General features: G+C 43.6%; 1 protein-coding gene across 7 annotated transcripts; it reads left to right on the forward strand.

Moving 5' to 3' along the window:
• Window positions 1-206: 206 nt before the first annotated feature.
• On the forward strand, window positions 207-26,914 carry ARMCX4 (armadillo repeat containing X-linked 4). Of its 7 annotated transcripts, XR_003966617.1 has the most exons (7): window positions 207-281; window positions 807-880; window positions 1,334-1,409; window positions 1,628-1,717; window positions 2,057-2,140; window positions 13,495-13,675; window positions 26,123-26,914. XR_003966617.1 is itself a non-coding variant. In XM_030305664.1 (2 exons), the coding sequence occupies exon 2, from the start codon at window positions 3,011-3,013 to the stop codon at window positions 11,105-11,107; it is 8,097 nt and encodes a 2,698-aa protein (XP_030161524.1). In that variant the 5' UTR covers window positions 2,452-2,511; window positions 2,867-3,010; the 3' UTR covers window positions 11,108-11,452. The 7 variants fall into 7 exon arrangements, 1 of the variants encoding a protein (XP_030161524.1); XR_004343232.1 differs by lacking the exon at window positions 2,057-2,140; XR_003966616.1 differs by lacking the exons at window positions 13,495-13,675; window positions 26,123-26,914 and adding an exon at window positions 2,867-2,929.
• Window positions 26,915-27,736: the final 822 nt, after the last annotated feature.

The raw sequence follows: 27,736 nt of genomic DNA on the forward strand, positions 1-27,736 counted from the left end.
AGGACAGAGCTGAGTGGGCGGTGCACGCTGAGGCCCATCGCAATGACGGGTGGAAGGAGAGTTGGTGCACCGTGAGGTGGGGGGTAGGGTCCTGCAAAACTCTCGGCTGTCCAGAGGGGGTGGGGTGGGAGGGGAGAGAGCTTGGTGACGCGAGGCCCTCACATGACCTGGAGCTGCAGAGCGACGCAGCTTTCCGTGCAGTCGTCACTCCCTTCTAGGTATCAGCTCCCCGCTGCCTTGCGCCTGGCGGGCTGGCACTGGGTCCGAGGAAAGCGGAGCAGGTAAGGGCTCTGGGGCCCGCGCGCTGAGGCCAGGGGGGCAGCCGCCCACCAACCCCGGTAGCTGGTTCAGGGATACCGGACAAAGCGGGTTCAAGTTCAAGGAGCCTTCGCTGTGATTCTCCCGAGTCCCCTCCCCCTGCCTACGTCTGTGCTGGGCTATGACAAGGCGGATAGTTGGCGGGGGATGGGGGGGGGGTAGGGGGGTGGGGTGGCGGGGAGGAGTGTCTCGAAAGGGAAATGCAGAGATTGAGATGTCCCATCCTCTCTGATTCTAATCGCTGACCGCACACTTCCGTCCAGATTCCTGCTCCTTTCATTGGAAGGGACATGTCGCCGTGGCATTTACACAGAAAATGGTGGGCCTTGGTGACTGGACGGTGGGGTTGGTGGGGATGGCGTTTTGGAATGCGGGAAGGGACATTTGATAACAGGGATCCTGAATCCAGAAAGGTGAGTATTAGGATCTGTGTCCTGGGTGCTGGTCCAAGCACTCAGCGCGTTTCCTCTTTTCTGTCTGATGAACAGTAGATCGGTGTGGCACTGTTTTGTGGCGAGGCAAGGGAAGAAAGAGAGAAGAAAACTGCACGGGATCTGTGGAGGTTAGTGTGAGCACAGGCACTGCCTATGGACAGTTGAAGTTCTGTGTGCATTCTCTATGGCAGGAACTTAGGCACCGCTGTCTGATTGGGATATAGGGTGGGGCTAACTAGGGGACTTTCCCTAAACTGCGTTTACTTACCAAGCTTCAGATTTTTAACTTAAATTGTATGTTGAAGACCAGTAAAGACAGCAAACTTTTCTACGGATGCTTTAATTTGCACTCCAGATAATATTGAGAAAATGCAAATTATATCAAAGAACATTATTATATTTTGAGATAGCCTTTGCCAAGAGGCATAGCAATTTTACAAAAGAAAAAGCCTTGCCTCACTCCTTGTCTGTTCTGCTGGAGACTTCTAGAGATGTATTTAAGGAGAAGTAGGTGGCAGTCTGCTATGTATGATTCTGGAGTAAGGGATCTGAGGGTCTCCATCTCTTTCTCCATTTTCCAGTTTTCCAGATTCCCCTGTCTGAACACCTTGGTGAAAGAAATGATGGACTTTTGGGAGAAACCCTAGAATCTTACAGGTGGTTTTAAAATAATTTCCCTCTGTCTCTTCCCTTTTATTTTTTCTGCCTCCCTTTTACACCCTGCCCATTTCAGTGCTGGGGAAGCTCCAGGCTCTGCTTTTCAGAGAATGGGTTTCTAGATCTAGCACAGAAGGTACAGGGACCCCTGTTTTAGATATTGGGATGTAACAAGCACTCAACAGTTAACCTTCCCCTTCTTCTCTGTTTGTTCCTAGGTCTTCCCATAGGCCCACAGTAGGGCTGTTTACCATTGGAAGCAAGGGAAAGGGGGAGACTGGCTTGGAACCATGAAGGTTGGTGTGAAGGTGAGCAGTGCCTTGCGATAACAAGAGGGTGAGCACAGAAGGTGGCTGAGACTTGAGAGGGTCTTAGTGGAGGGTATTTCTGTCTCTCCCACACTCTGTCAGATTTCCACAGTGTTGCCAATCCCTTGGTGATTTCTGTCCTGGAAACAGGAGTAATATTGGGATAGGGGTGGGCTGGAGTGTGACTGAGAAGACAAGAAGAGGGATCACAAGATGGAACACATTAGCAAACTGGACATGGGCTCTGGCAAGGCAAGTACTGGGGTCAGTGATTAGGGCACTTGTGTGTTCTATGAGGACTTAGTGTCTATTACCTCCTGTTTGTTTACTTGTCCATAGATCTGCCTGCAGGTCTGCTGTAGGGCTTGAGATTACTGGAAGCAAAGAAACAAGGAGGAAATTTCCTCTGATCGGTATAGACTGGTAAGAGGATGGGGAATACCTGTAGATCTCAAGGGTGGGTTGGTGGAGATCAGTGTGCATCTAGTAGGGTCAGTGTGCAGTCTGGAGGATCCTTAGCCCCTCCCTTTCCCAGCCACCTTTCCTACCATCTCTGTCACTTACCCCACACTCTTACCTTTATTTTGGTACAAAAAGTGGGGTAAACTGAGCAAGATAGAAACATAGTTTGATAATGTGCCTGTCACATTAAGAACAAAATCTCCAGTCCCATCTGTCCCTCCGTCTGTCTGTCTGTCTCTAGGTCCACAGATCTCATAAGTTTATAGATCTACTTTAGGGTATATCACCAATCAAAAGAAGGAAAGAGGAGGGAACTGCCTTGATCATTACAGGTTGGTATGAGGGTGGGGACCTCTGGGAGTGGTGACAAGAGTAGGTCCAGTAAAAATCAAGGTCTGAGGGCTTCTCAGTCTCCCCCATTCATAGTCAGCACCACACTCCAATATCTTTTTCATTATTCATTTGGTGTAAGGAAATGTGTATGGATGTACCTTAGGGGAAAGTTGTTGGGCACTGGGGAAAATGGGGAGGGGAGAAAATAAAAGGGATGGAGAGAGAGTTTGCTCATCATCCTCTTCTCCCACCAAGCACACCATTTCTACACTTTTCTGTCCTTCTGTATATCTATCTGTATGATGCACGAAATTAGAAGAGAAATTTTAGTCCATTTCCTTCCTCCACTTCTAGGTCCACCTCCAGTGGCAGCTGTAGTGGCCTCTAAGTGGCTGAAGACCAGCGCCCTCACAGGCCTACACCCAGACCTACTACCCTCTTTCCCCATCCTGATTGAGCTCCCTGTACCTTGTTCGTGCCTTCAGTAGGAGTGATTACATGGGTCGCATTCAGGAAGTGGGTTGGGTGACTGCAGGATTGGTGATCTGGGCTGGTACCTGCTACTGCATTCACAAATTAACCAAAGGAAGAGCCCAGGGAGTGAGGAAACTTTCCAGAAATGGGTCCAGAGTCAAGATGGAGACTGTGGTTGGGGTACAGAACCAGACCTTGGCCATGAGTGAAGCCATGGCTGGAACAGAGACTGAGACTAGACCCATGGCCAAGACTGGAGCAGAAACCGGAGCAGGAGGTAGGATTAGGGTTGAAGTAGAGACTACCACCATTGCTAAGGCAAACTCTCAGGCCAAGACAATGGCTGAGGTAGAGGCAGAGAACCAGTCTGAGGCCAAAACAGTGTCCACAACAGTGGGCATGATAGAGGCAGTGACTCTGAATGTGGCCCAGCTCAAAACTGGGGAAGTAGCCATGAAAGAGGCAGTGACCCAAACTGACTCTGAGGCTGGGAGAGTAGTCAAGAAGGAAGCTGTGACCCAGACCAAGGCTAAAGCTTGGGCACTGGTTGCCAGGGCAGAAACCAAGAAGCAAATAATGACCCAGACAAAAGTGGAAGCTTGTTTACTGGCTGAAAAAGACATGAACAAAGTAATGGTGACACAGAATGAGGCCTTGGGAGTGACCAGGGAAGCAGCCAAGATGGGTGCCATAAATAAGACTGGAATTATGGCTGAAACCAAGGCAAGAGCCCTGGATGAGACTGTGAATGTGGCCAAGACTCAGTCTGAGGCCAGGCCTGGTCACATAGTTGATGCTAAGGGAAATCTTAATACCATGTCCAGGAAAGAAGCTGGAGTGGACATGAAGTCCTGTGCACCATCTCAGGCTGTGGCCAAGATCCAGGTTGACAACATGCCTGGTGCTGGGGTTGAGGCCAAGGGGAATCACAAAACAGTGTCTCAGGCAGAGTCTAGGGCAGACATGAGGGCTTCTGCTCAGCCTCAGATTGTAGCCAAGACCCAGGCTGAGGCTATGCTTGGGGTAAAGTTTGATGCCGGGGGTAATACCAATGCTGTTTGTAAGGCAGGGGCAGGGGAAGATATGAGAGTTTCAACACAACCTCAGACTGTGGCCAAGAAACAGGCTGAAGCAATGTTTGGGGCCAGGGATGATGACGGAGGAAATACCAATGTCACATCTAAGACAATGACTGGAGGTGACATGAGGGCTGCTGCTCAACCTCAGGCTATAGCCAGTGCTCAGGTTGAGCCTATGCCTGATGCCAGAGTTAAAGGTAGAGGCAATTCCAATGCTGTGTCTAAAACAGGGGTCAGGGCAAACTTGAGGACCAATTCCCAGGCTGAGGCCTTGCTTGATGCCAGGGTTAAGATCAGAGACAATCCCAATACCATGTCTAAGATGGGGGCTGGGACAGACATTGAGCTCTATACACAGCCTCATCCTATGGCCAATGTCCAGGTTGATGCCTTGCCTGATGGCAGGATTAAGGCTAAAAGCAATGTCAACACCATGTCTAAGGAAGGGGGTGGGACAGACACAAAGGCACAGTCTCAGGCTTCTAACAAGAGCCAGGTTGAGGTTTTACCTGGTACTAGAGGTAAGGCTAGGGGAAAAGCCAAAAGCAAGTGTAAAGCAGAGGTGGGGATAGAAATGAAAACCTGTGCGCAGCCTCAGGTTGGCGTCAAGATCCAAGCTGATGCTTTGCCTGATGGCAGGGATGATCCTAATGCCATTTCTAGGTCAAGGACTAAGGCAGACCTGAGGGCCTGTGGTCAGCCTCAGACTATGACAAATTCCCCAGGTGAGGCCTTGCCTGGTGCCAAGAATAAGGTCTGGGGCAATTCCAATGCTATATCTATGTCAGGGGCTGGGCCAAATACAATGGGCTCTGCCCAGCTCCATGGTATGGCCAATTTCCAGGATGATGCCTCACCTAGTACTAAGAATAAAGTCAGGGGCAATCCCAGTGTTATGTTTAAAGCAGTGACCGGGCCAGATTCAATATGTTCTGCCAAGCCTGAAACAGATAAAACAGACTCTGCCCAGCCCCAGGCTGTGGCCAATTCCCATGGTGAAGCCTTGTCTGGTACTAAGAATAAGGTCAGGGGCAATCCCAATGCTGTGTCTAAGACAGCAGCTGGGCCAGGTGCAATAGGCTCTGCCCAGCCTGAGGTATCTAATATCCAAGATGAAACCTTGCCCAGCACTAAGAATAAGGTCAAGGGCAAGTCCAATGCTGTGTCTAAGACAGGGGCTGGGCCAGATACAGTGGGTTCTGCCCAGCTCCAGGCCGTGGCCAATTCCCAGGGTGAAGCCTTTCCTGGTATCAAGAATAAGGCTAGGTGCAAGTCCAGTGGTGTGTCTAAGACAGGGGCTGGGCCAGATGCAGTGGACTGTGCCCAATCTCAGGTTGTAACCAATTCCCAAGGTGAAGTCTTGTTTGGTACCAAGAACAAAGCCAAGGGCAATTCCAATGCTGTGTCTAAATCAGGCACTGGGCCAGATACAGTGGGCTCTGCCCAGCTCCAGGCTGTGTCCAATGCCCAGGTTGAAGCCTTGTCTGGTACTAAGAACAAGGTCAGGGTCAATCCCGGTGCTGTGTCTAAGGCAGAGGCTAGGGCAGATGCAATGGGCTGTGCCCAACCTCTAGCAGATACAACAAGCTCTGCCCAGCGCCTCACTGTGGCCAATTCCCAGTGTGAAAACCTAGTGTACCTGCCTGGTACTAAGAACAAGGTCAGGATCAATCCCAATGCTGTGTCTAAAGCAGGGACTGGGCCAGATATAGTGGGTCCTTCCCAATCTCAGATTGTGGCCAATTTCCGGGGTGAAGTCTTGCCTGGTACTAAGAACAAGGTTAGGGGAAATTCCAATGCTGGGTCTAAGACAGGGGCTGGGTCAGATACAGTGGGCTCTGCCCAGCTCCAGGCTGTGGCCAATTCCCAGGGTGAAGGCTTGTCTGGTCCTAAGAATAAGGTCAGGGGAAATCCCAGTGCTGTGTCTAAAGCAGAGAATGGGTCACATATAGTGGGTTCTGCCAAGCCTCAAATTGTGGCCAATTCTCAGGGTGAAGTCTTGCCTGGTACTAAGAACAGGGTCAGAGGAAATTCCAATGCTGGGTCTAAGACAGAGGCTGGGTCAGATACAGTGGGCTCTGCTCAGCTCCATGCTGTGGCCAGTTCCCAGTGTGAGGCCTTGCCTGGTATCAAGCATAAGGTCAAGGGCAATCCCAGTGCTTTGTCTAAAGCTGAGACTGGGCCAGATACAGCGGGCTCTGCCCAGCCCCAGGCTATGGCTGATTCTCAGTGTGAGGCTTTGCCTGGTGTGAAGAATAAAGTCAGCAGCAATCCCAATGCCATGTCTAAGGTAGAGGCCAGAGCAGATATAACAAGCTTTGCCCAGCCCCAGGCTGAGTCTGATTCCCAGGGTGAAGCCTTTTCTGGTGCCAGGAGTAAGGTCCAAGGCAATCTGAGTGCTCTGTCTAAATCAGGCACTGAGCAAGATATAGTGGCCCCTGCCTGGCCCCAAGCTGTGACTAATTCCCAGGATGAAGCCTGGTCTGGTACTAAGAATAAGGACAAGGGCAATCCCAATGCTGTATCTAAGGCAGAGGCCACTGCAGATATAACAGGTTCTGCCTGGCCCCACGTGGTAGCCAATACCCAGGGTGAAGCCTTGTCTGATATTAAGAACAAGGTCAGGGTCAATATCAACACTGTGTGTAAGGCAGAGGTCAGGGCAGATACAACAGGCTCTTCCCAGACCCAAGCCGTGACCAATTCCCAGGGTGAAGCTCCAACTTGCACTAAGAATAAGGTCTGGGGCAATCTTAGTTCTGTGTCTGAAGCAGGGATTAGGCCAGAAACAATGGGCTGTGCTCGGTCCCAGGCTGTGGCCAATTCCCAAGGTGAAGCCTTGCTTAGTGTCAAGAATAAGGTCAGAGGCAATCCCAATGTTGTGTCTAAGGTAGAGGTCAGAGCAGATACAACAAGCTTTACCCAGCCTCAGGCTGTGTCTGATTCCCAAGGTGAAACCTTGCCTGGTGCTAGGAGTAAGATCCAGGGAAATCCCAGTGCTATGTCTAAGGCAGGCACTGGGCCAGATACAATGTGTTCTTCTCAGCCTCAAACAGATATAATAGACACTGCCCAACCCCAAGCCAAGTCTAATTCTCAAGGTGAATCCTTGTCTGGTGCCAAAAATAAGGTCAGGGACAATCCCAATGTGGTATTTAAGGCAGGGGCTGGGCAAGATAAACGAGGCTCTCTTTCACCCCAAGCTGTGGCCAGTTCTCAGGGTGAGGCCTTGCTTGGTGCCAGGAGTAAGGTCAGGGGAAATACCAATGCTGAGTCTAAGGTAGAGGCTGGGGCACATATGATGGGCTCTGGCCAGCCTCAGTCTGTGGCCCATTCCCAGAATAAGATCTTGCCTGGAGCAAAGGACAAGGCTATACCCAAGTCTGAGGCAAAAGTCACAGAAGATGAGGGCTATGTAAAACCTAAGACTGAAGCCATGCTCACTTCTGAGAGTGGCAGTGGGACAGGCACTCAGGCCTACAGAAAAATTCAGCCTAGGGTCCATGACTATTACTGGAATGGGATTGGTATTGAGGATTGGATTGCTTCTGAGCGATGGATAAAATTTAGGTTTCAGGCCAGGGATGGATACTGGGAGAATAGCATGTCCTGGGCTGATGATGAGAATGAAGCCAGTGTTGAATCCTGGAGTGGGGCTAGTGATAAGTCTGATATTAAGTCCTGGGCTGGGGCTAAGGCTGACAATGAAGCTGGTTTTCCTTCCTGGGCTGCAGCTGGGGACCAGGCTTGTGGGGGGCTCTGGGGTGGGAGCCAGGCCAGTGAAGAGTCCTGGGCTGGGAACAAGGCCAGTGGGGGTTCTTTGTCAGAGGTTGGGGACATAGCCATTGGAGGGTCTTGGATTGGGGTTGAGAACCAGGCCAGTGTGGGATCTTGGGCTAGTACTGGGAACCAGGCTATTGGTGAGCCCTGGGCTGGAAGTCAGGCCAGTGGGGTGTCCTGGGCTGGGAAAGATGCCATTGGAGGGTCCTGGACTAGAGCTGAGGAACAGGACAGTGGAAGGTCCCAGGATGGGGCTAGGATTCAGGCTAATGGAGGGTCTTGGGCTGAAGCTAGAGCTGGGAATGTGGCTAGCATTGGGTACTGGGCTGAGGATATAGACCAAGCTAGTGGAGGGTACTGGATTGGGAACAGTGATCTGTCTGCTGGATCCAAGCCTAGATTTGAGGATCAAGCCAGTGGAAATATGTCCTGGTCTGTGGCTGGTGGCCAGTCCAGTGGAGGGTCTAGGCTCAGGCCTGAGGATCAGTCTGGTAGAAAGTCCTGGGCTGACACTGCAGACCAAGCCAGTGGAGGGGCCAAAATGAGGCCTGTGGACCAGTCTGGGGGTGGGTCCTGGGCTAGGGCTGGGGAACAGGCCAACAAAGGGTCTAGGCCAGGGTTTGTGGACCAGTCGAGTAATGGGTCCTGGGCTAGCACTGGCAGTCAGGTCATTGGAGAATTCTTGGTTGGGACTGTGGACCAGGCCAGTGGGAATTCCTGGGCTGGGACTGGTGATCAGTCTGGTGGTGAGTCCAAGCCTAGATTTGAGGATCTGGTAAATGAAGAAGAGTCTTTGGCTAGGGCTGTTGGCCAGGCTGGTGGAGGGCCAAGGTTGGGGCCTGAGGACCAGTCCAGCAGAAGGTCCTGGGCTGACTCTGAGGACCAAGCCAGTGGAGGGTTCTTGGTTGAAGCTGTGGACCAGGGCAATGGAGGGTCCTGGGCTGCACCTGGGGATCAGGCTGGTGGTGGGGCAAAGCCTAGATTTGAAGAGCAGACAAGTGGAAGAGGGTCTTGGGCTGACAATGGGGGCCAGGCTGGTAGAGGGTCTAGGCTAGGTCCCAGGGACCAGTCATTTGGAGATTCCTGGGCTGGCACTGGGGACCAGGCCAGTGAAGAATCCAGGCCAGGGCCTAAAGACCAGTCCAATGGATGGTTCTGTGCTTGCAGTGGGAGTCATGCTAATGCAAGAGGGTCCTGGGGTGGGGCTGGTGGCCAGGCTGTTGCTTCTAGACTAGGGCCTACGAACCCATCCAGTGGTGGGTCCTGGGCTGATACAGGGAGTCGGGTCAGTGGAGGGTCTTGGGTTGTGGCTGGAGATATGGCTAGTAGCTGTCCCAAACCTGGATTTGAGGATGCCAGTGGAGGAGGGTTCTGGTCTGGTGCTAAGGACCAGATTGTTGAAGGGTCTAATACAGGGTCTGCAGACCAATCTAGTGGTGGGCCCTGGGCTGGCACTGAGATTCAGGCCGGTGGAAGGTCCTGGGCTGGGGCTGGGGATCAGGCTGATAGCTGTTCCAAACCTGGATTTGAGGACCTGGCCAGTGGGGAAGTCTCCCAGGCTGGCACTGGGGATCAGGCTAGTGGAAAATCTTGCCCTGGGTTGAGGCATGGTAATGAGGCCAGTAGAGGATCTAGGCTGGGGCCTGAGGACCAGGCAAGTGGAGGGTCCTGGGCTAGGGCTGATGACCAGGCCAGTGGAAGACCACAGGTCAGTGCTGAGATGGAGGCCAATGAAAGATCCTGGTTTGGGACTAGAGGTGAGATTTCTACAGGGTCCTGGTTCAGGAGAGGGCAAGAGGCTGCTGGTATTGCGTCCAAACTTGGAGGTAAAAATGAGGCCAGTATTGAATCCAGATCAAGGGCTGAAGAAGAGGCCAATATTGAGTCCTGGGCCAGATCTGAAGAGGCAGCCCATGTGGATTCCTGTGTGGGAGCTGGGGCTGGGGCAGAGGCCAGGAAGGAATCTTGGCTCTGGGATGGAGATGCAGCCACTACAGGGTCTAGGCTTGGGGGTGAGGAAGAGGCTTGCATGGGGTCTTGGTCTTTGACTGAGGATGTAGATGAGGATGAGCTAAGTAGAGTGTCCAGCCCTGATATTGAGGAAATCAGTTTAAGGTCCTTGTTTTGGGCTGATACTGAGAAGAGTAATGAGTTCAGATCCAAGAGTGAGAGAGATGTCTATAAGGCCAGTGCCAAGGATAACCTTGAGGCTTCTGGTGGAATTGATGTAAGGTCTTGGTTCCGGCATGGTAATGAAAACAGAAGTGAGGACAAATCTGCACCTAAGACTAAAGCCAAAAAGTCAACTGAGTCAAGAGGCACATATCCATCCATGGTCCCTGGGGCAGGAATGGGGTCATGGGCGGGAGCCATGATCTGGACGGAAATGAAATTTCCATACCAAAATGAGTCCTGCTTCCCACCTGAAGATGAAATCAGAAAGATAAGGTGTGAGGAGAAAACTCATCCCTGGACCTGTCGCTGTAAACGCGAAGCTAATATGGATCCACGAGAGCTTGAAAAACTTATTTGCATGATTGAGATGACTGAAGATCCTTCTATCCATGAAATAGCCAATAATGCTCTATATAACAGTCCTGATTATCCATTTTCCCATGAAGTCATTCGTAATGCAGGTAGAATATCAATTATTGAAAGCTTGCTCAATAATCCCTATCCCAGTGTTAGGCAGAAGGCTTTAAATGCACTCAATAACATCTCAGTGGCTGCTGAAAATCATAGGAAGGTGAAAACATACTTAAACCAAGTATGTGAAGACACAGTGACCTATCCCTTGAATTCAAATGTGCAGCTGGCTGGACTAAGATTGATAAAGCATTTGACTGTTATTAGTGAATATCAGCATATGGTTACAAATTATATTTCAGAATTTCTTCGTTTGTTAACTGTGGGAAGTGGAGAAACCAAAGACCATATTTTGGGAATGCTTTTGAATTTCTCTAAAAATCCATCTATGACAAAAGACTTACTCATTGCCAATGCACCAACATCACTGATTAATATCTTTAACAAGAAAGAGACAAAAGAGAATATTCTTAATGCTCTTTCACTATTTGAAAATATAAATTACCATTTTAAAAGAAGAGCAAAAGTATTTACCCAGGACAAGTTCAGTAAAAATTCCCTTTATTTCATATTCCAACGACCTAAAGCATGTGCCAAGAAACTTCGAGTCTTAGCAGCAGAATACAGTGACCCTGAGGTGAAAGAAAGAGTTGAGCTATTATTAAGTAAACTCTGATTAGTTATATGTTTCCAAACAAATCTGAGTAATATTTTGGTTTTGCTGCCTGGAGGTAATGCACATTATAAATTGCATTATAACTTTGAAACTGATGTTACTTATGATGGTCTATAGCTGGATCACTTTATGAACACCAAAAGAATTCAAACTTGTACTGAAAATACATGTGTTGATTATTACCTTGTCTGGATCAAGATATTTTTAGTATGCTTCATGAGCAGAAACTGACCTGATTTTTCATAAGTAAGGTAATTTTTGGTCCTTTGTGTGGACTTATGTTTATACATTTGAGGCTTTATTTTTATGTCATCAATAAAGTTGTGTGTTATAAGCCGAAAAAAAGAGACACATCTTTGTCCTTGGGTTTATGATCTATTTGGAAAGGCAAGATACATGGAAACAAAAATATACTACAAAACCATGAGCCTCTGATCATGGCCAAACAGTGCAGAAACTTCTGCAAGCAACAGTGGTCAGAGAAAATTTTACAGAGGAGGGGGACACTTAATGAAGCTGGGCTTGAAGGATAGGATAAAAATGGGGTGGGAGAGCATTTGGAGGAGGGATGAGTGGTGGGAAGAAATGCATGGAGGTGGAAATCCTGCTCCATAGAGGAGGCTGGCCTACCTGGAGTTCCACGTGTGGGGAGGGGAGTATGGGAAATGTAATCCATCAGTTTGGGTGAGCCCTTTCTTGGAGGATCCCTGACTGCTAAACTGAGTTGTCTTAATGTTACTCCATCCACCCCTGGGTGACCCCACAACCTTTTGTGACCAAAGGAATGAGCAATTAAAGGAAAAGAATGTAGCTGATCTGTGTGCAGGATGGGTCAGAGTTGGGGTGGGGACAAGAGTGGCCACTGGAGATTGGAACACCAGTTAGGAAGTTACTGGCATGGTCCAGGTATGAGATGTTAAAAGTGTGAGACTTCACTACTGGCCATGGGAATAGCAAGGGGAGGAAGGAAGTGATACACTCTTTGAACAAAGAAATGATGGAACTTATCTTGAGGGCATACATAGAGGGACAATTTTATTTTAGGGTCCTGGTGGTATTTAATAGGAAAACATTCTCTTTGTTGACTAACTCTGGTGTCTGTGTAAGGTAAATGCATTAGTTATTATTTTGAAATAATAAAATATAATAGAAGAAAGAACAATGTTTAGTGCTTCTATTAGATTTCTTTTAGAAGTTTGATTGAGGCAGGGCCTTTATGGAAACACTGAGAGTGGTGTTGATATCAATACTGAAGAATATCCACCTTTCTCCCACCCCAGATTGTGGTGAGGGTGTGGTGGGAGGGGCACTCTCAAACTGGGCTGGTGGGAGCATACATTGGTACAAAGATCCATCTGGATACATGTTTCAGAAGTCTTTAAGATACACATGATCTTTGACCCAGTAATTCCACTTGTATAAATTTATCTATAGAAGATGATCAAATAATTGGCTTGTACAAAGCTGTGTATCTTCATACTGTTTTGAAGAGTGAAAAATTGTGAATGACCCAAGTGTCTCAAAATAGGCAATTGGCTAAACAAATTAGGGTGTGCCTACACATAGAAACATCTTGCAGCTACTGAAAATTGTGATGGGCATCCAGACTTATTTACTTGGAAAAAACTCAGCATTAATCTTAAGTGGGAAAAATAGGCTGCAAAAACACATGCTATACTTTTTATGAAGTAAAAGTATATATCTAAATTATCTCCTGTATAAACTTTGGTGTATACTGAGAGTGTTAATAGTGTTCTATGGGTGTTAGATTAATGGGCAATTTTATCTCTTTTTTGCTCATCTGTATTTTCTGATTTTTATATACACAACAAATTTTTGCATAACTTGCCAAGAGGAAATGGATGGATTTGGACTAAGCAGACCTGTCAATAGTATATCAGGGAACTAGGGCAAAATTATAAATAGAGGTTCACATATTGATGTCTAGATATTTGGAAGGTACAAATTAAATTTTTGAATAAATATTTGAATAAAGCTGTAAATGTAAGTGTAAATGTTTGAAAATTTAAATCTTGTTAATCATTTTAAAAGTAAAACTGTTCTCAATTCTATTATTCAATGGCCACTAAGTTTCTAGTGGAAAAAATGATGTCACATTTGTGGTAGATTCTGCAGTCTGTTGCCCTAAATCCTCCTTCAGGAATAAAGAGGTTATTTAGTTGCTAGGAGTGCTGCCAGCAGACAGCCCTCAGCTGTCATCCGTTTTCAGGAATTGCCTCAGCTGGGAAGTCACCTCCCCCAAGGTCATGCCCTCTTCCTGGGGGTACTTTCATCCAATGGCTGGTTGACATGGCCTTCTTGCCCCAAATGGGACAGCTAAACTTCTCCTTCTGTCCAATCCTGCTTCCTTCTTTTCCCTTCTACAGATTTTGATCTCAAGAGCAATTCCTAATAAAAGCCCTTCATGCTGAACTCTGAGTCTGCTCTCCAGGAAGCCAACCTACAACAGTTGATATAAGCAGTAGTTCAGGAAGGCAAACACTGTGATGAAATTTTGGAGATGAATCACCTGCTGCCCATCTGGCAAGGAGGACCCCATCACTGATGGTAGGTGGAGTAGATAGGCATCTGAAACATGTGGCAGAGGAATTGTCAGAGCTTTCAGTGATGGTGAACTGGGATGGCACTGGTGGAAGGAGATGCATTAGCTGGTTCTATGTAGCAGACTTTTGAGAAATATGTGGGAAATATTAGATATAAAGAATGCCAGAAAATTGTGTAACTATTTCTATGCTTGACTTCTAGAAAAAAAATAATGAAGAGCCAAATTAAATTAATCAGCAATTAAATGCTATATGTGAAAGCCAGAAAGTTTCATTCATAACCTATAAAGAGGCCCTCTTCTTTTCTAGGTAGAGGGTAGAGAGATTGTAGGACCAGGCCCAGGACTTATTGAAAGCAAGCTTCAAAGAAAGTTAGAATCCCAACCAAGACAAGTCTGCTATTCTGGTTAGGAAGGAATGGGACCCTGACACGTGGGATGGGGACTTATGGATTGATATTCCTAAAAATCTTGTATTCTCAGATTTCCTTGGACACCTTGAGCATTCAGAAGTATCCCACTCCTTCCTATTTAGGGCTAGTACTTCACTTTGTTTGAAAATGCAGTGTCCTTTCTCCTCTAAGGTAATGTGTGTTTCCTTCAGAACCTGCCCCACTTCTCATCCTGGCCACTGGGCCTATGTATAGGATTAAGTCACAGCATAACCTCCCTGGGGATGTGCTGGGCTTAAGAAGAAGGAAGGAAAGGGAATACCCCAAGAAGAAGCTATAGGACTTAGCCAGCATGTACTAGCAAGTGCTGAGGGGGAATCATGGGACTAAATTCTGAGGGCCTTGATCAGGGGAGATGGAATATAAAATTGAATAAGGGAAAAATTAATTGTATTGAGAGTCATTTCCCAAGATGCAGTATTTAACACCCTGGGAAAGACCCCAGGAGATCTGTGAACTCACTAGTAGAATGGCATCTCAAAGTATGGAAAAAAAGAATTAAGTGAGGTTTAAATGCCAGAGTTGTCATAGCAGATGGCAGGGAAAGGGTTAAAGTCTCAAAGAAGTGGGAATGATAGAATAAATATATCATGTATGTTCTGAAAACCCTCTGGAGGAGTATGTTCTTCAGGAGGATCCAAAGGGCACACTATTTGCTGGAGCTATAAGGAATGCACTGGTGAAAGGAGCAGCAGCATCACTAAGTTCAGGGGCGGCTTGCCTCTGGAGGCCAAGGCTCAGAATAGGAGAGGATGTTACAGGATGAAGAACACTGATAGAAATGGTGATAGTTCAGGGCGCTTGGGTGGCTCAGTTGGTTGAGTGTCCAACTCCTCGTTTTGGTTCAGGTCATGATCTCACAGTTCGTGGGATTGAGTCCCGAGTCAGGCTCTACACTGACAGCGTGGACCCTGCTTGGGATTCTCTGTATCCCTCTCTCTCTCTCTGTCCCCCACCCTGTTCATACATGCATGCTCTCTCTCTCTCAAAATAAATAAAATAAACATTAAAAAAAAAGAAAAAAGAATTGGTGATGCCTCTGAAACAATAGAGGCAGGATGACTGCATATAACCATCAGAAGTCGGGTCAATGCAAATACCATAATGTGCTGCAGAATCAGAGTGATAGGCAGGGAGGCCTGATCTGCAGAGATCTCTGGAGATGATTAATAGAACAACAGTGCCCTGGGGAAAATAAGCAGCCAACAATCTGTACCGAATGTGAGCAATCATCAAAGATGGTTCAGAAGTCTGAGGGACAGTGCCTAGATAAAAAGTCACAGTTCCTTGCTCAGCTTCTGACCCTAACTCAATTTTTGATCCAGAGTGCATTGTTTGAAGGAGAGGCTGGATGCAGAGGAAGAAGAACCCTACAACATTAGTAATTATTTCTCCAGTCCTTCCATTTATGCATGTAGCTGTATGCAGGGAAAAGAGGAATACTCAAACATTTTGAGGACTTTTGGACGGTAGTTATGAGTTGATTTACCCAGAGACCTAAAATGTCAAAATGTTCTCCTTCTTAGAATAAGGGCAGATGGGAGCCTGGTATTAAATGGACTCCTGGCCTATGTTGAATTCGGAGTGGCTCCACTGGGTCCACAAACCTACCTGATGGTTATTTTCCTGGTCTCTGAATATATAATTGGAATAGAAATTTTGGTAGTTGGTATAAACCTTACATTTGTTTCTTGGCCTGTGGAGTCAGACCTGTTTGTAGATGAAAAGTGAAGTTTCTGAGACTGCCCTCACCTTCCTTGGCCAAGATAATAAACAAAAACATATAGCATCTTGGGGAGGATGGCAGAAGTTAGTGCCACTGTTAAAGACCTAAAGAATGCTGGAATGTGGTCCCCATCACATCTACATTTAATGCACCATTTTGGGCCCCTGCAAAATGTGGGCAGAGCCTGGTAGACGATGGTAGACTATTGCAGACTCAACCATGTAGTGGTACAAGTGCAGCTACCATGTCAGATATAATATATTTGCTAGAGCAGAATAACATGAGCTTAGATACTTAGTAATTAGTTATTGATTTGGAAAATGTAGTTTTCTGTCCCGATCAGAATAAAACATCAGAAAAAGTTCACATTCATGTAGAAAAGACAACAGTATACACGTACAGTTTTTCCTCAAAGGCCTACCAACTCTCCTGTCCTCTGTCATATTATAGACTGAAGATAGCTGGACCATCTGAATATAATACTAAACCGCTATGTTGATGACATCATGCTAATGGGACCAAAATGAGTAAGAAATGGTTAGCACATTACAAGCCTTGGTAAGACACATGTACTCCACATGATGGGGGATAAACCCTACAAAGATCCATGGGCTGGCTACGTTAAGTGCAGGTTTTAGAGGTTGAATGATCTGGAGAGCATGCCAGGGGATTGCCTCTAAATTAAAAGACAAATTATTGCATTTTCACCTTCCCCACAAAGAAGGAAACTCAATGCCTGGTAGGCTTCTTTGGGTTCTGGAAATACCATATTTCACACCTGGAATTACTGTTTCTACCCATATACTGGGTGACACAAAAAGCTGCCAGCTTTGAGTGGAGCCTAGAGCAAGAGAAGGTCCTAAGCAGGTCCAAACTTTGGTCCCAAGTAGTCTTGGCACTTGGTCTATACAATAGACAGACCTTATGGCATTCGAGGTATCTGTGTTGGCAAAAGATGCTATCTGGAGTTTTTGATAAGCCCCAATGGGAAAGTCAGAGCTTGGTCCAGAATTTAGGGTCTGGAGCAAACCAATGCCATTTGCAGTGGAGAATTATATATATCTTTTGAAAATAGCTCCTCACATGCTACTGCATCCTGATAGAGATGGAAAGCCTGGCCATAGGACATCAAGTGGCCATGTAGCCAGAACTGCCCATCATGAACTGAATTCTGTTAGATACACCAAGGTATAAGGGTGGGCAGGCCCAGCAACCAGATGGAAGTTTTACACGCGGGATCAATCATAAGCAGGGCTGGACACACATGCACCTGCACAATTAGCTAGAGCAGATCTGCCATGATAGCTACCACTGTTGCATTATCATCATTAATTCACCTTACACCAGTGTCCCCTTGGGAAATCTCTTTTGACAAGCTGACTAGGAAAGAAAAACCCAAGCATTGTTTATAGGTTGGTGGGCTTGGCTTGTAGGTATCAGCAAGTATAGCAACTCCAACCTAAGAAAGCCGTGGTGACCAGGAAGGAGGGTCTGAGTCACACTACCAGGCAAACCACCAAGACCCTAAGACTGATGGGGATCTATAACTGTTAGTTGAAGTGGGAGATGATTATTTGCAGCTTTGAGACCAGCTACAGTACCGAAGGTTGTAGTTTGTCCAATGTTTCTCCTAGGAAGAGAGGTCCACCAGACTCCTGGAAGAGTTGATCCCAGAACTTATATGAAGTGGATCTGGGAGGCACAAGGTGTGGACTGTGGTGGACATTGTAATGCCTTTCCCAGAGCTCCCTTTAGCAATAAAGGCCTTATTACTTCAGTTGTTAGGAATTCTGCCATCAGAGAGCCCTTAGTTGCCTTCAGGGATTACGTTAGCTGAGAGTTATCTTGTTCAAGATTACATCCCATTGTCAGGGTGACCCACATCCAAAGACTCACTGATGCTGTGTATAAAGGCCTGGCCCTCTTGCCCCTAACTGAGATAGTTTTGGAGTTTCATTTTGTCTTCAGAATTCCCTTCAAAGTATGCTGAGTCCTTCCATTGAGAGCGCACTAAAATTTGATTTCTCCCTTTTCCAATTCCTGCTTCTTTATTCCCTTTCCTTCCATAAGTGTTGATGCCAGGAGCACTCCCCAGTAAATCTTCTATTCTCTCATCTTTGTCTCAGAAAATGACTCCTGGAACATCCAATCTGTGACAATGCTTTACATATGTTACATCTATCTATCTATCTATCTATCTATCTATCTATCTATCTATCTATTATCATCATCATCTATTATCTATCTATCTGTCTATCTATCATTTATCTAATCTAGCCATCCTAAAATCAAGAGTAATAGGTGTTGTTTAATGTGAAATGTTCTTTAACCTCTATATGCAACTGTTGCAAATATTGCACTGATTTTTTTATTACTTCTGGAGCCACAGACTGGAAATTAAAGATAAGCAAGAAAATGGACACTATTGGGAAATGATAGTTTGTTAAGCAGAAACCTGTTGTATTCATGTATCTAAGAAGGCTTTGACAAGTTAGCTTGTTTCTTCTCTTCCATAAGTGCTTCCACTGCTTGAATCTTCCCTGCCTTCTGAAATAATGTCTGCCTCTTAGGTCAGCAGTGGCATGGTCTACAAATCTTCATGACATTTGGACACAGTTGCCTTTTGTTTAGAGGATAGAGGGGAACAGGTGTGGAGAAGTACTTTCCTGGAGCCTGAACAGTACTAGCCAAAGTGCATGTGTCTAGGGTTATAAGTTGCACTGTGCCAACAATGAGCACGAGATCCTGTGTCCTTTGTGTTATTCTGTGTGTGTGTATGTGTGTGTGTGTGTGTGTGTGTGTGTGACAGAGAGAGAGAGAGAGAGAGAGAGAGAGAGAGATGCAGGACTCTTCAAAACATGGGATTTAGAGAGGGCCCCTCACGCCCAGTTCTAAGGGCAGTGTTGAGAGTAGGATAGAAGTGGATGACACTCCTAGATATTTGGGGGAGTTAAGTGGTATTATAAGCTAATTCTGGGTTCCAATGTGGCCCAAAGTCCTGATTCTTACTCTAGTGCTGTTTTAGCAGACTCAGGGCTCAGGGGTTGGCTTAAGGTTTTGGGTACAGTGGCCTTGCTGGATCATGCACATATGAGGAATAGTTTAACATCACTTTTTGAAGATGAAATGCAGTTCTTCTTGGAAAAAAGGCCCAGTTCTGATTGACCCTTAAGGCATTGTAGCGTAGGGGAGAGATTGCAATCTGGAGCAGAGGAGGAAGCAGGAAGGGTGTTAATATTTCTCTTCATTTTTATGTTTCAAACCTAAAGGAGCATATTTGAGAGGGGAATGGAATGAATCTGGTTTAAACTATATGAATTTGAGGTGCTTATGGGACTTTCAAGTGGAGATGCTCAGTGTTTATTTGATGAGTATGGATCTAGAGCTCAGAATAAAGGTCTGACCAAAGATAGGTATTTTAGATGATAACTAAAGCCAGAGAGTGAGTCAGGTGGCCCCAGTAAGGGATACAGACTGAAAAACTGAGGACAGAATGCTAAGAAAACTCAACACAAGTGGGACTTTGGCAGAGAAGAGTGCAGAATTGAAACTGAGGATATGGCTTCCCATCAGCATTACAACACATATCAAGGGGCTTCTTGGTGGCTCAGTTGGTTAAGTTTCCGACTTTGGCTCAGGTCATGATCCCCGTGTCAGACTCTGTGCTGACAGCTTATAGCCTGGATCCTGCTTTGGATTCTGTGTCTCCCTTTCTCCCTGCCCCTCCCCTGCTCTTGCTCTCTCTCTGTCTCTCAGAAATAAATAAACTTTAAAAATGTTAAGAAAATATTACAACACATATCTCTATATATTCTTTTTCTTCCCTTGTAAACAATGTGGCAAAGGACACCAAACATTTACCATCTTCACCATTTTTAAGTGTACAATTCATTGACATTAAGTACATTCCCTTTGTTGTGTAACTGTCACCACTATCCATAAGTACATTCCCATTGTTGTGTAACTGCCACCACTATCCATCTCCAGAAGTCTTTCCATCTTCCCAAACTGAAATTCTGTACCTATTAAATAATAATTCCCCATTATTCCCTCCCTCAGCCCCTGGCAACCACCATTTTACTTTCTGTCTCTATGAATTTGACTACTTTATAAGTGGGATCATGCAATGTTTGTCCTTTTGTGACTGGCTTATTTAATTTAGCATAATGTCCTTGTACTAGTCTGCTTGGGCTGCTAGAACAAAATACCACAGACTGGGTGTTTTAAACAACAGAAACTTATTTTCCAACAGTCTTGGAGACTGAGAAGTCCAACATTAGGTGCTGGTAAATTTGGTTTCTGTGACAGATCTCTTCCTGGCTTGTAGACAGTCACCTTCTTGCTATGACTTCACATGACCTTTCCTTGATGTGTGCACCTAGAGAGAGAGTGAGTGAGCTCTCTGGTATTTCTTCTTATAAGGACACTAATCCTATTGGACAAGCCACCAGACAGCGTGACTTCAAATCCTGGTCTTTTCACTTAATAGCTACATGATCTTAGGCAAATCTTTTCATTTCTCCTCCTCGTTTTCCCTATATTTCAAATGGAAATAACAAAACCTATTTTATAGAATTGCTGTGATAATTAAATGATTAAGCTCTCAGAGTAATACTTATAAATTGGCATATATTATATATTATTGTTATTCCTTGTATATATTTTTGTTTCCCTTCAATTCTGTCTGGTTTTGCTTCATGTACTATGGGGCTTTGTCATTAGGTCCACATATTTATATTTATAATTGTCATATCTTCTTGATGGACTGACATTTTCATCATTATAAACGACCCTTCTTAGTTTTTAATAACAATGTGTATCCTAAGGCCTAATTTTTCTTGTATTAATACAACCATTCCAGGTCCCTTCTGGTTACTGTTTACATGTATAACTTTTTCTATCCTTTGATATTCAACCTGTTTGTGTCTTTGAATCTGCATGTCTTTTGTATACAACGTATGGTTGGATCATATTTTTAAAATGTATTCTGCAATCTCCGTTTTCAAATTGGAGTGTTTAATACATTTATATTTAATGCAATCACTGATAAGGTATAATCTGCCATTTTGCTATTTGTTTCTATATGTCTTATGTCTTTTTTGTTCCCCTATTCCCCCATTGTTACCTTCTTTTATGTCAAATAGGCATTTTCTAGTGTGCCATTTTCATTCCCCTGCCATTTCTTTTACTATATTTTAAAATAAATTCTCCTGGGTGGCCCAGTCAGTTAGGCTTCCAACTCGATTTCGGCTCAGGTAATCATCTTGTAGTTTGTGAAATCAAGCCCTATGTCCAGCTCTGCATGTGAAGCCTGATAGGGATTCTCTTTCTCCCTTTCTCTCTGCTCTTCTCTCTCTCTCTCTCAAAATAAATAAGTAAACTTAAAAAAAAAAGATATTCTGTTAGTAGTTGTCCTGGAAATTACAATGAACAACTTAATTTATAAAAATCAAGTTGAGATCAATACCAGCTTAATTTCAAATCTTTTCTCCTAATAGTTCCATTCCTAACCACTCCTTTGCACTGTTATTGTCATACAAATCATATCTCTATACATTGTATGTACATCAACATAGATTTATTCATATTGCTTTATGAAGTTGTCTTTCAAATCAAATAGAAAAAAATAGAGTTACAAAAATACATTTATACTGTCTTTTATGTTTACCTATATAGTTACAACTATATATTTACCTATATAGTTACAACTATATATGTATTTTAATATTTTGTTGAGAGCTGGACATTTTAGGTAATATAGCAACCCTGCATACTGATGCTCTTCTCAGTGGTCATTGTTATTATTTTATCAGTTATTTGTTTATTCGTTGACTTAGTAGGACTAATTCTGTGAAGTTTACTTCCTCCACACTCATAATGTGCATCTCTGATGTCCCAGCTCATATCTTTTTCCTTTGTTTTTATCTTTGAGCTTGGCTACTTAGGTTTTGCCCGTGGGTTAGCATAAGTCACTTATTGGACAAAGGTTGTGCTTAAGTTCCCTTAACCAATTAGATATTTACCCTTTTTTAATGTTTATTTATTTTTGAGACAGATAGAGACAGAGTGCAAGCAGGGGAGAGGCAGAGAGAGAGAGAGAGGGAGACACAGAATCTGAAACAGGCTCCAGGCTCTGAGCTGTCAGCACAGAGCCTGATGCAGGGCTTGAACACATGAACCGCAAGATCATGACCTGAGCTGAAGTTGGACGCTTAACCAACTGAGTGACCCAGGCGCCCCTAGATATTTACCCTTTACCATTATATATCTGTGTAGCTGCTCTCACATTTCAGTGAATTTACATATTTTGCCCCTCTCCCATTCAGCCAGGGAGTAGTAGCTTGGAGGTTTTTTTTCTGATTGCTCCTGAAAGACTATAGACATTCACACATTTTTCCAGACTGCCAAGGATGACTGTGATTTTATTTTTAATCTTGGCTTTCTAGGATTTGTCCCTGGGTCAGAGTAGCTTATGATTTAGTCAGTGTTTGTTCAGAGGTTGTGTTTAAGTTCTTTGTGCCAGTGAGGCTTTATGCCCTGTGTTTATGGGTCTCTATATGGCTTGGGGAATCCGTTCAAGCCTGTTGCATGTCTTTCTCTAATTTTCCCAAGGGGATACAGCCTAGCATATACCACAATCTTCCTGACCACCACAATTTTATATGATCTCAAGAGGGCTCTTAATGATTGTCTCCCTGGTTCTCTCTAGGAAACTTGTGATTATTCTGACATTTTTCTTGTATAAGTGGTATTAGCTTCCTCTTAATTATTTTGCACCAAGATCTCCATTGTTTTTTGACAGTGTCTGTCAAAATGCGTGGAATTTTCTACTACCATTTCCGGATTATTTCAGCCCTTTCATGCAGACAGAGCATTCAGGCAGAGCTTCAGCATTCTTCATCCTTGTGCCCTGCCTTTCTTCTTGGGACAAACTCTTCAACCGATGCACCAGAGCAGAAGGCAGGTACTTTTTTTTTTTCCCCCGAGTGACACTCTTGCTCTGTGAAATGGTGCTGGGAAAGGGTAACATTTCCTGTTCTTTTCAGCCTTCCTTTCCTAGAATAGAAAAATTATTTGAGGATATAATTGTCAAAAACTTCCTAGATGCTTTGAAAGTCATAAATTTACAGATACAAGAAGGTCAATAAATCCCAAGCAGGATAAACTCAAAGAAAACTATGCTTAGATACATCTTATCAAACTGCTGGAAACCAAAAGTAAAGAAAAAAAAACTTGAAAGTTGCTAGAGGAAAATAACACATTACTTATAGGGGAACAATTTGAAAGACTGTGGTTTTCTTATCACAAACAGTGAAGGTCAGAAGATAGTGGAATAACATAGTTGATGTGTTTAAAGGAAAGAATTGTCAATGCATAGTTACAGTTCAGGAATAGAGTGTGGAGATGAAAATAAAGATGTTCCTCGATGAGGGAAAACCAAGAGAATTTGTTACCAGCAGACATGCTCTAAAAAAATGCTAAAGTAAGTTCGACAGCCTAAAGGGAAATGATACCAGAGGGAAATCTGGAATTCAAGAATGAAGAAACAATAGAAAAATGGTAAATATCTGGGTAAATATAAAAAATTTCTATTCTTTGAAAATAATAACGATATTGTATTAGTTTCCTACTGCTGCTGTAACAAATTATTGAAAACTCAATGGCTTAAAATAAGACACTTTTATTATCTTAACAGTTCTGGGGGTCAGAAGTCTAAAATGGGTTGACAGAGCTATGTTCCCCTGGATGCTGTAGCAGAGAATCCATTTCCTTGCTTTTTCCAGCTTCTAGAGGCTACCTGCATTCCTTGGCTCATAGCCCACATCACTCTGATGTCTGATTCTGTCATCATATCTTATGTGGCTCTTCTGCCCCCCCCCCCCTTATCAGGACCCTTGTGATTACATTGGGTCCACTCAGCCAATCTAGTATAATCTCCCTATCTCAATATCCTTAATTTAATCACATCTGCAAAGTCCCTTTTGCCATATAAGGTAACATAGTCACAGGTTCCAATATGTAGACATCTTTGAGGAGACATTCTTCTTCCTACCACAACATCATCAAGGATCCACTATTTTTTTTTTATAATTTAAGGTGTTCTAGAGCATAAGAGAAGGTGGAAATCTACTGAATTAATTATATAAGGCTTCATAAGACTTATACCAACACAAAGAGGAATAGAAGTAAAAATGTAAACCAGAGGTTAATCTAAATCATAAATATAAATGCAAAAATCCAAAGTAAAATATTAGTAAATTCAATATAGCACTGTAGTAAATAGAATTGTAATAATATTCTCTATTTTTTGTGCTATCTGTATTAGATTAGCATCAATGCTATGAAGGCAATGCAAGGGCTTAATAACATGGACTTCCACTCACCAAAGTTGATTTTGTACTAACACTAGCAACAAAAGTGCCCAAACTGGCAACAAAATAAGATGATGATAAAGCATTCAATACAATAAGACAGTATTTCTTGGGGGTACCATTCAGCTCCATGGTGGTAGGATTATTATATGGGACACCTTTCATCGTGGTGAGAACATAAATTTTTCCCTATGGAAATAAATATATATTCCAGATGCACATTCACCTTCATTGCTTACAGTGATTCTGTCAGTGCCACCATCCATGGACTTCCAGAATGCCTTAATCATCATCAGGTTATCCTATACAACATTGTCTCTGACTAAGAAACTCATTTAATGGTAGACAAAGTACAATAATGGAGTCATATCCAAAGATTCACTGGTCTGTATTACTTACTCCATCATGCAGAAGCAGCTTGCCTGATAGAAAAGAAAATGAATTTCTGAAGGCTTAGTTATAGGATCAGATGTTCCAGATTGAGACTGCTATACTACAAGAATACAACAGCTGCTTTAAAACCTGTGACCATGACAATTGTCAAATTATGGAAATAGCCCAGATGTCCATTGACTGACAAATGGATAAAGAAGATATGGAATATTACCTGGTGATCAAAAATAATGAAATCTTGCCATTTGCAGTAATGTGAATGGAACTAGAGTGTATTATGCTAAGTGAAATAAGTCAGTCAGATAAAGACAAAAATCATATGATTTCACTCATATGTGGAATTTAACAAACAAAACAGATGAACATAGAGGAAGGGAAAGAAAAATAAGATAAAAACAGAGATGGAGAAAACCATAAGAGACTCTTAAATGCGGAAAACAAACTGAAGACTGCTGGAGGGGTGTTGGGTGGGGGAATGGGTGATGGGTATTAAGGAGGGCACTTGTTGTTATATGTAAGTGATGAATCACTGGATTCTATTTCTGAAATCATTATTACACTATATGTTAACTAGCTTGGATTTAAAGAAAAAAAAAAAGAAAACCAGTGACCAATAGATGGCGTTATTTCCCTCATTTAGTGAAGATACACAAATCTTGGAATGAAGGGGTGGAGGAGGGAGTGCCCCCCTGCCTCTCTCTCTCTCTCTCTCTCTCTATATATATATATATATATATATATCTCCAAAGCCTTGGGCTCAGCAGATATGAAAGTTCTATTTTATAGGGAATGAATGTTTCCAACAGGGAATAAAGCCATGGTTCCATTAAATTGAAAGCTGAAACTGCATCCTGGCTATTTTGGTCTCCTCATGCTATTGAACTGAGAGGCAGAGAAAAGGGTTACTGCACTGCCTGGAATGATTGAATACCATTACCACGGGAAATAGAGTTGTTTCTATACAATGAGAACAGGAGGAGAAGTATGCTTGGAGTCCAGGTATAGTCATTAGGGCACCTCTTAATACTCATTTGCCCAATAGTCTTGGTCAATGTGAAAATGCAAAAATCCAATAAAGATAGGATTGAAGGTTAGGGTCACTACATCAGGGAAAGAACTGTGGAAAACTAAAGGAGCTACGAAATGGATTATTGACTTTGGCCTCATGACCAGCTACAGAAGGGAACTGTGGCAGCTAGGTGTACCTTTATTGATAATTATTTTTTTCCTTCATTTCTCTTATGTGTGAAAAATACCAGATATTGTTGTTATAATCAGGTTTCAAGTGGAGAGTATGACTTAACATTACTCCATGATAGTACATAGGCTCATGGGTCTTTTTGTCTCTGCCTCCTTGTTGGAGATGAGAGTTTCTTTATTGGAGTGAAGGGCAAGAATGGATGCTGAGTGGCTAAAGGTGGATTGGGTTGGTTATCCTTTATTTTACCTCAACTCCTGATCAATTTTCTCCTTAGTCTGCTTCTGACTCTTATGGATTATAATCCCCAGGCACCATTCTTCTTTGGATTTGGCCAATGGAATACACTTACAGAACTTTGGACGAAGAGAGAAAACAATTTTTTTTTTCTGTTCCATCACTGACTTGGGCTGTGTTTTATTGGCAGTGACTGCCAGTAAGTATACTGGCAGTGATAGGCCAAAACTTCAGCTCCTACAGAAGATCCCTCTTCCATGGCCCTAGCTCTCACCAAGAAGTCCCTCATGCTTGAAGGACAAACACCAAAAGCATTCCCATAAAAATCAGGAAAAAGACAAGGATGTCAATTTTTCCACAATTATTTAACATTGTTCTGGAAGTACTACTTAATGCAATTATCGGAGAAGGGAATACAATATTAATATTGGAAAGGAGGAAACAAGATGATCATTACTGCAAATGAAACAAATCTAAGAGAATCAATCAATGAAAAACTATTTTAAACTAGGAATTCCATAAAGAGGCTGGTTATAAAATTAACTGCAAAATCTAACGACTTTCATATATGAAAAGAATAAATAGAAAATGTAAGATAAAGAAAAGATTCAATTTACAATAGCCATGGTAAAAAGTAAAGTACTTAAGAATACACTTAACAAAGTGTATTTAATTTAAAAAGTATTTATTGATAACCTATAGTGTGCCAAGTAATGTTCTAGGAGTTTTTTTTTTTTTTAATTTGGAAATGCTGCTAAGGAAAATTAATGAAGACAACTAGCAAAACTGGGTTCTTGTGTAGAAAGATATTCTTTTCCTCCTAGCTTTATTGAGATATAATTGACATGTTATCTAAATTTAAGGTGTACAATGTGATGATTTGATACACATATATATTGCAAAATGAATATCACAATATGGTTAGTTAATACATCCATCACACCATATAATTACACCTTTTTTGTTGTAGTTGTGAGAACAGTCTTAGCAACTGCCAAGTATAAATACAATACTGTTAACTATAGTCACCATGCTGTTCATTAGATCCCCAGAACTTACTGACCTTAAAACTGGAAGTTTATGCCAATGTCTCCTCATTTCTCCCTTTCCCCAGCCTCTGGAAACCACCAATCTACTCTCAGTTTCTATGAGTTTGGCTTTTTTAGATTTCACATATGAGTGATATCATACAGCACTTGTATTTCTTTGACTTATTTCACTTAGCACAATGCTCTCCAAGTTTATCCATGTTATTGAAAATGGAAAGATTTCCTTTAAAAAATTTTAAAAATGTTTTATTTATTTTTGAGAGAGACAGAGTATGAGTGGGGGAGGGACAGAGAGAGAGGGAGACACAGAATCTGAAGCAGGCTTCAGGCTCTGAGCTGTCAGCACAAAGCCTGACGCAGGGCTCCAACTCATGAACCGTGAGATCATGACCTGAGCTGAAGTTGGATGCTTACCTGACTGAGCCACCCAGGTGCCCCAGAAGGATTTCCCTTTCTTAATGAATGAATAAAATATACCAATATAAATATATATGTGTATTTTAATCCAGGCATCCATTGATAAATACTTTGGTTGTTTTCATGTCTTGGCTATTGTGAATAATGCTGCAATGCACATGGGGGTGCAGATATCTCTGAGTGATTTCACTTTCTTCAAAGAAATACCCAGACATAGAATTG

This window comes from Lynx canadensis, chromosome X, assembly GCF_007474595.2.
Source record: "Lynx canadensis isolate LIC74 chromosome X, mLynCan4.pri.v2, whole genome shotgun sequence".
Lineage (NCBI taxonomy): Eukaryota > Metazoa > Chordata > Mammalia > Carnivora > Felidae > Lynx > Lynx canadensis.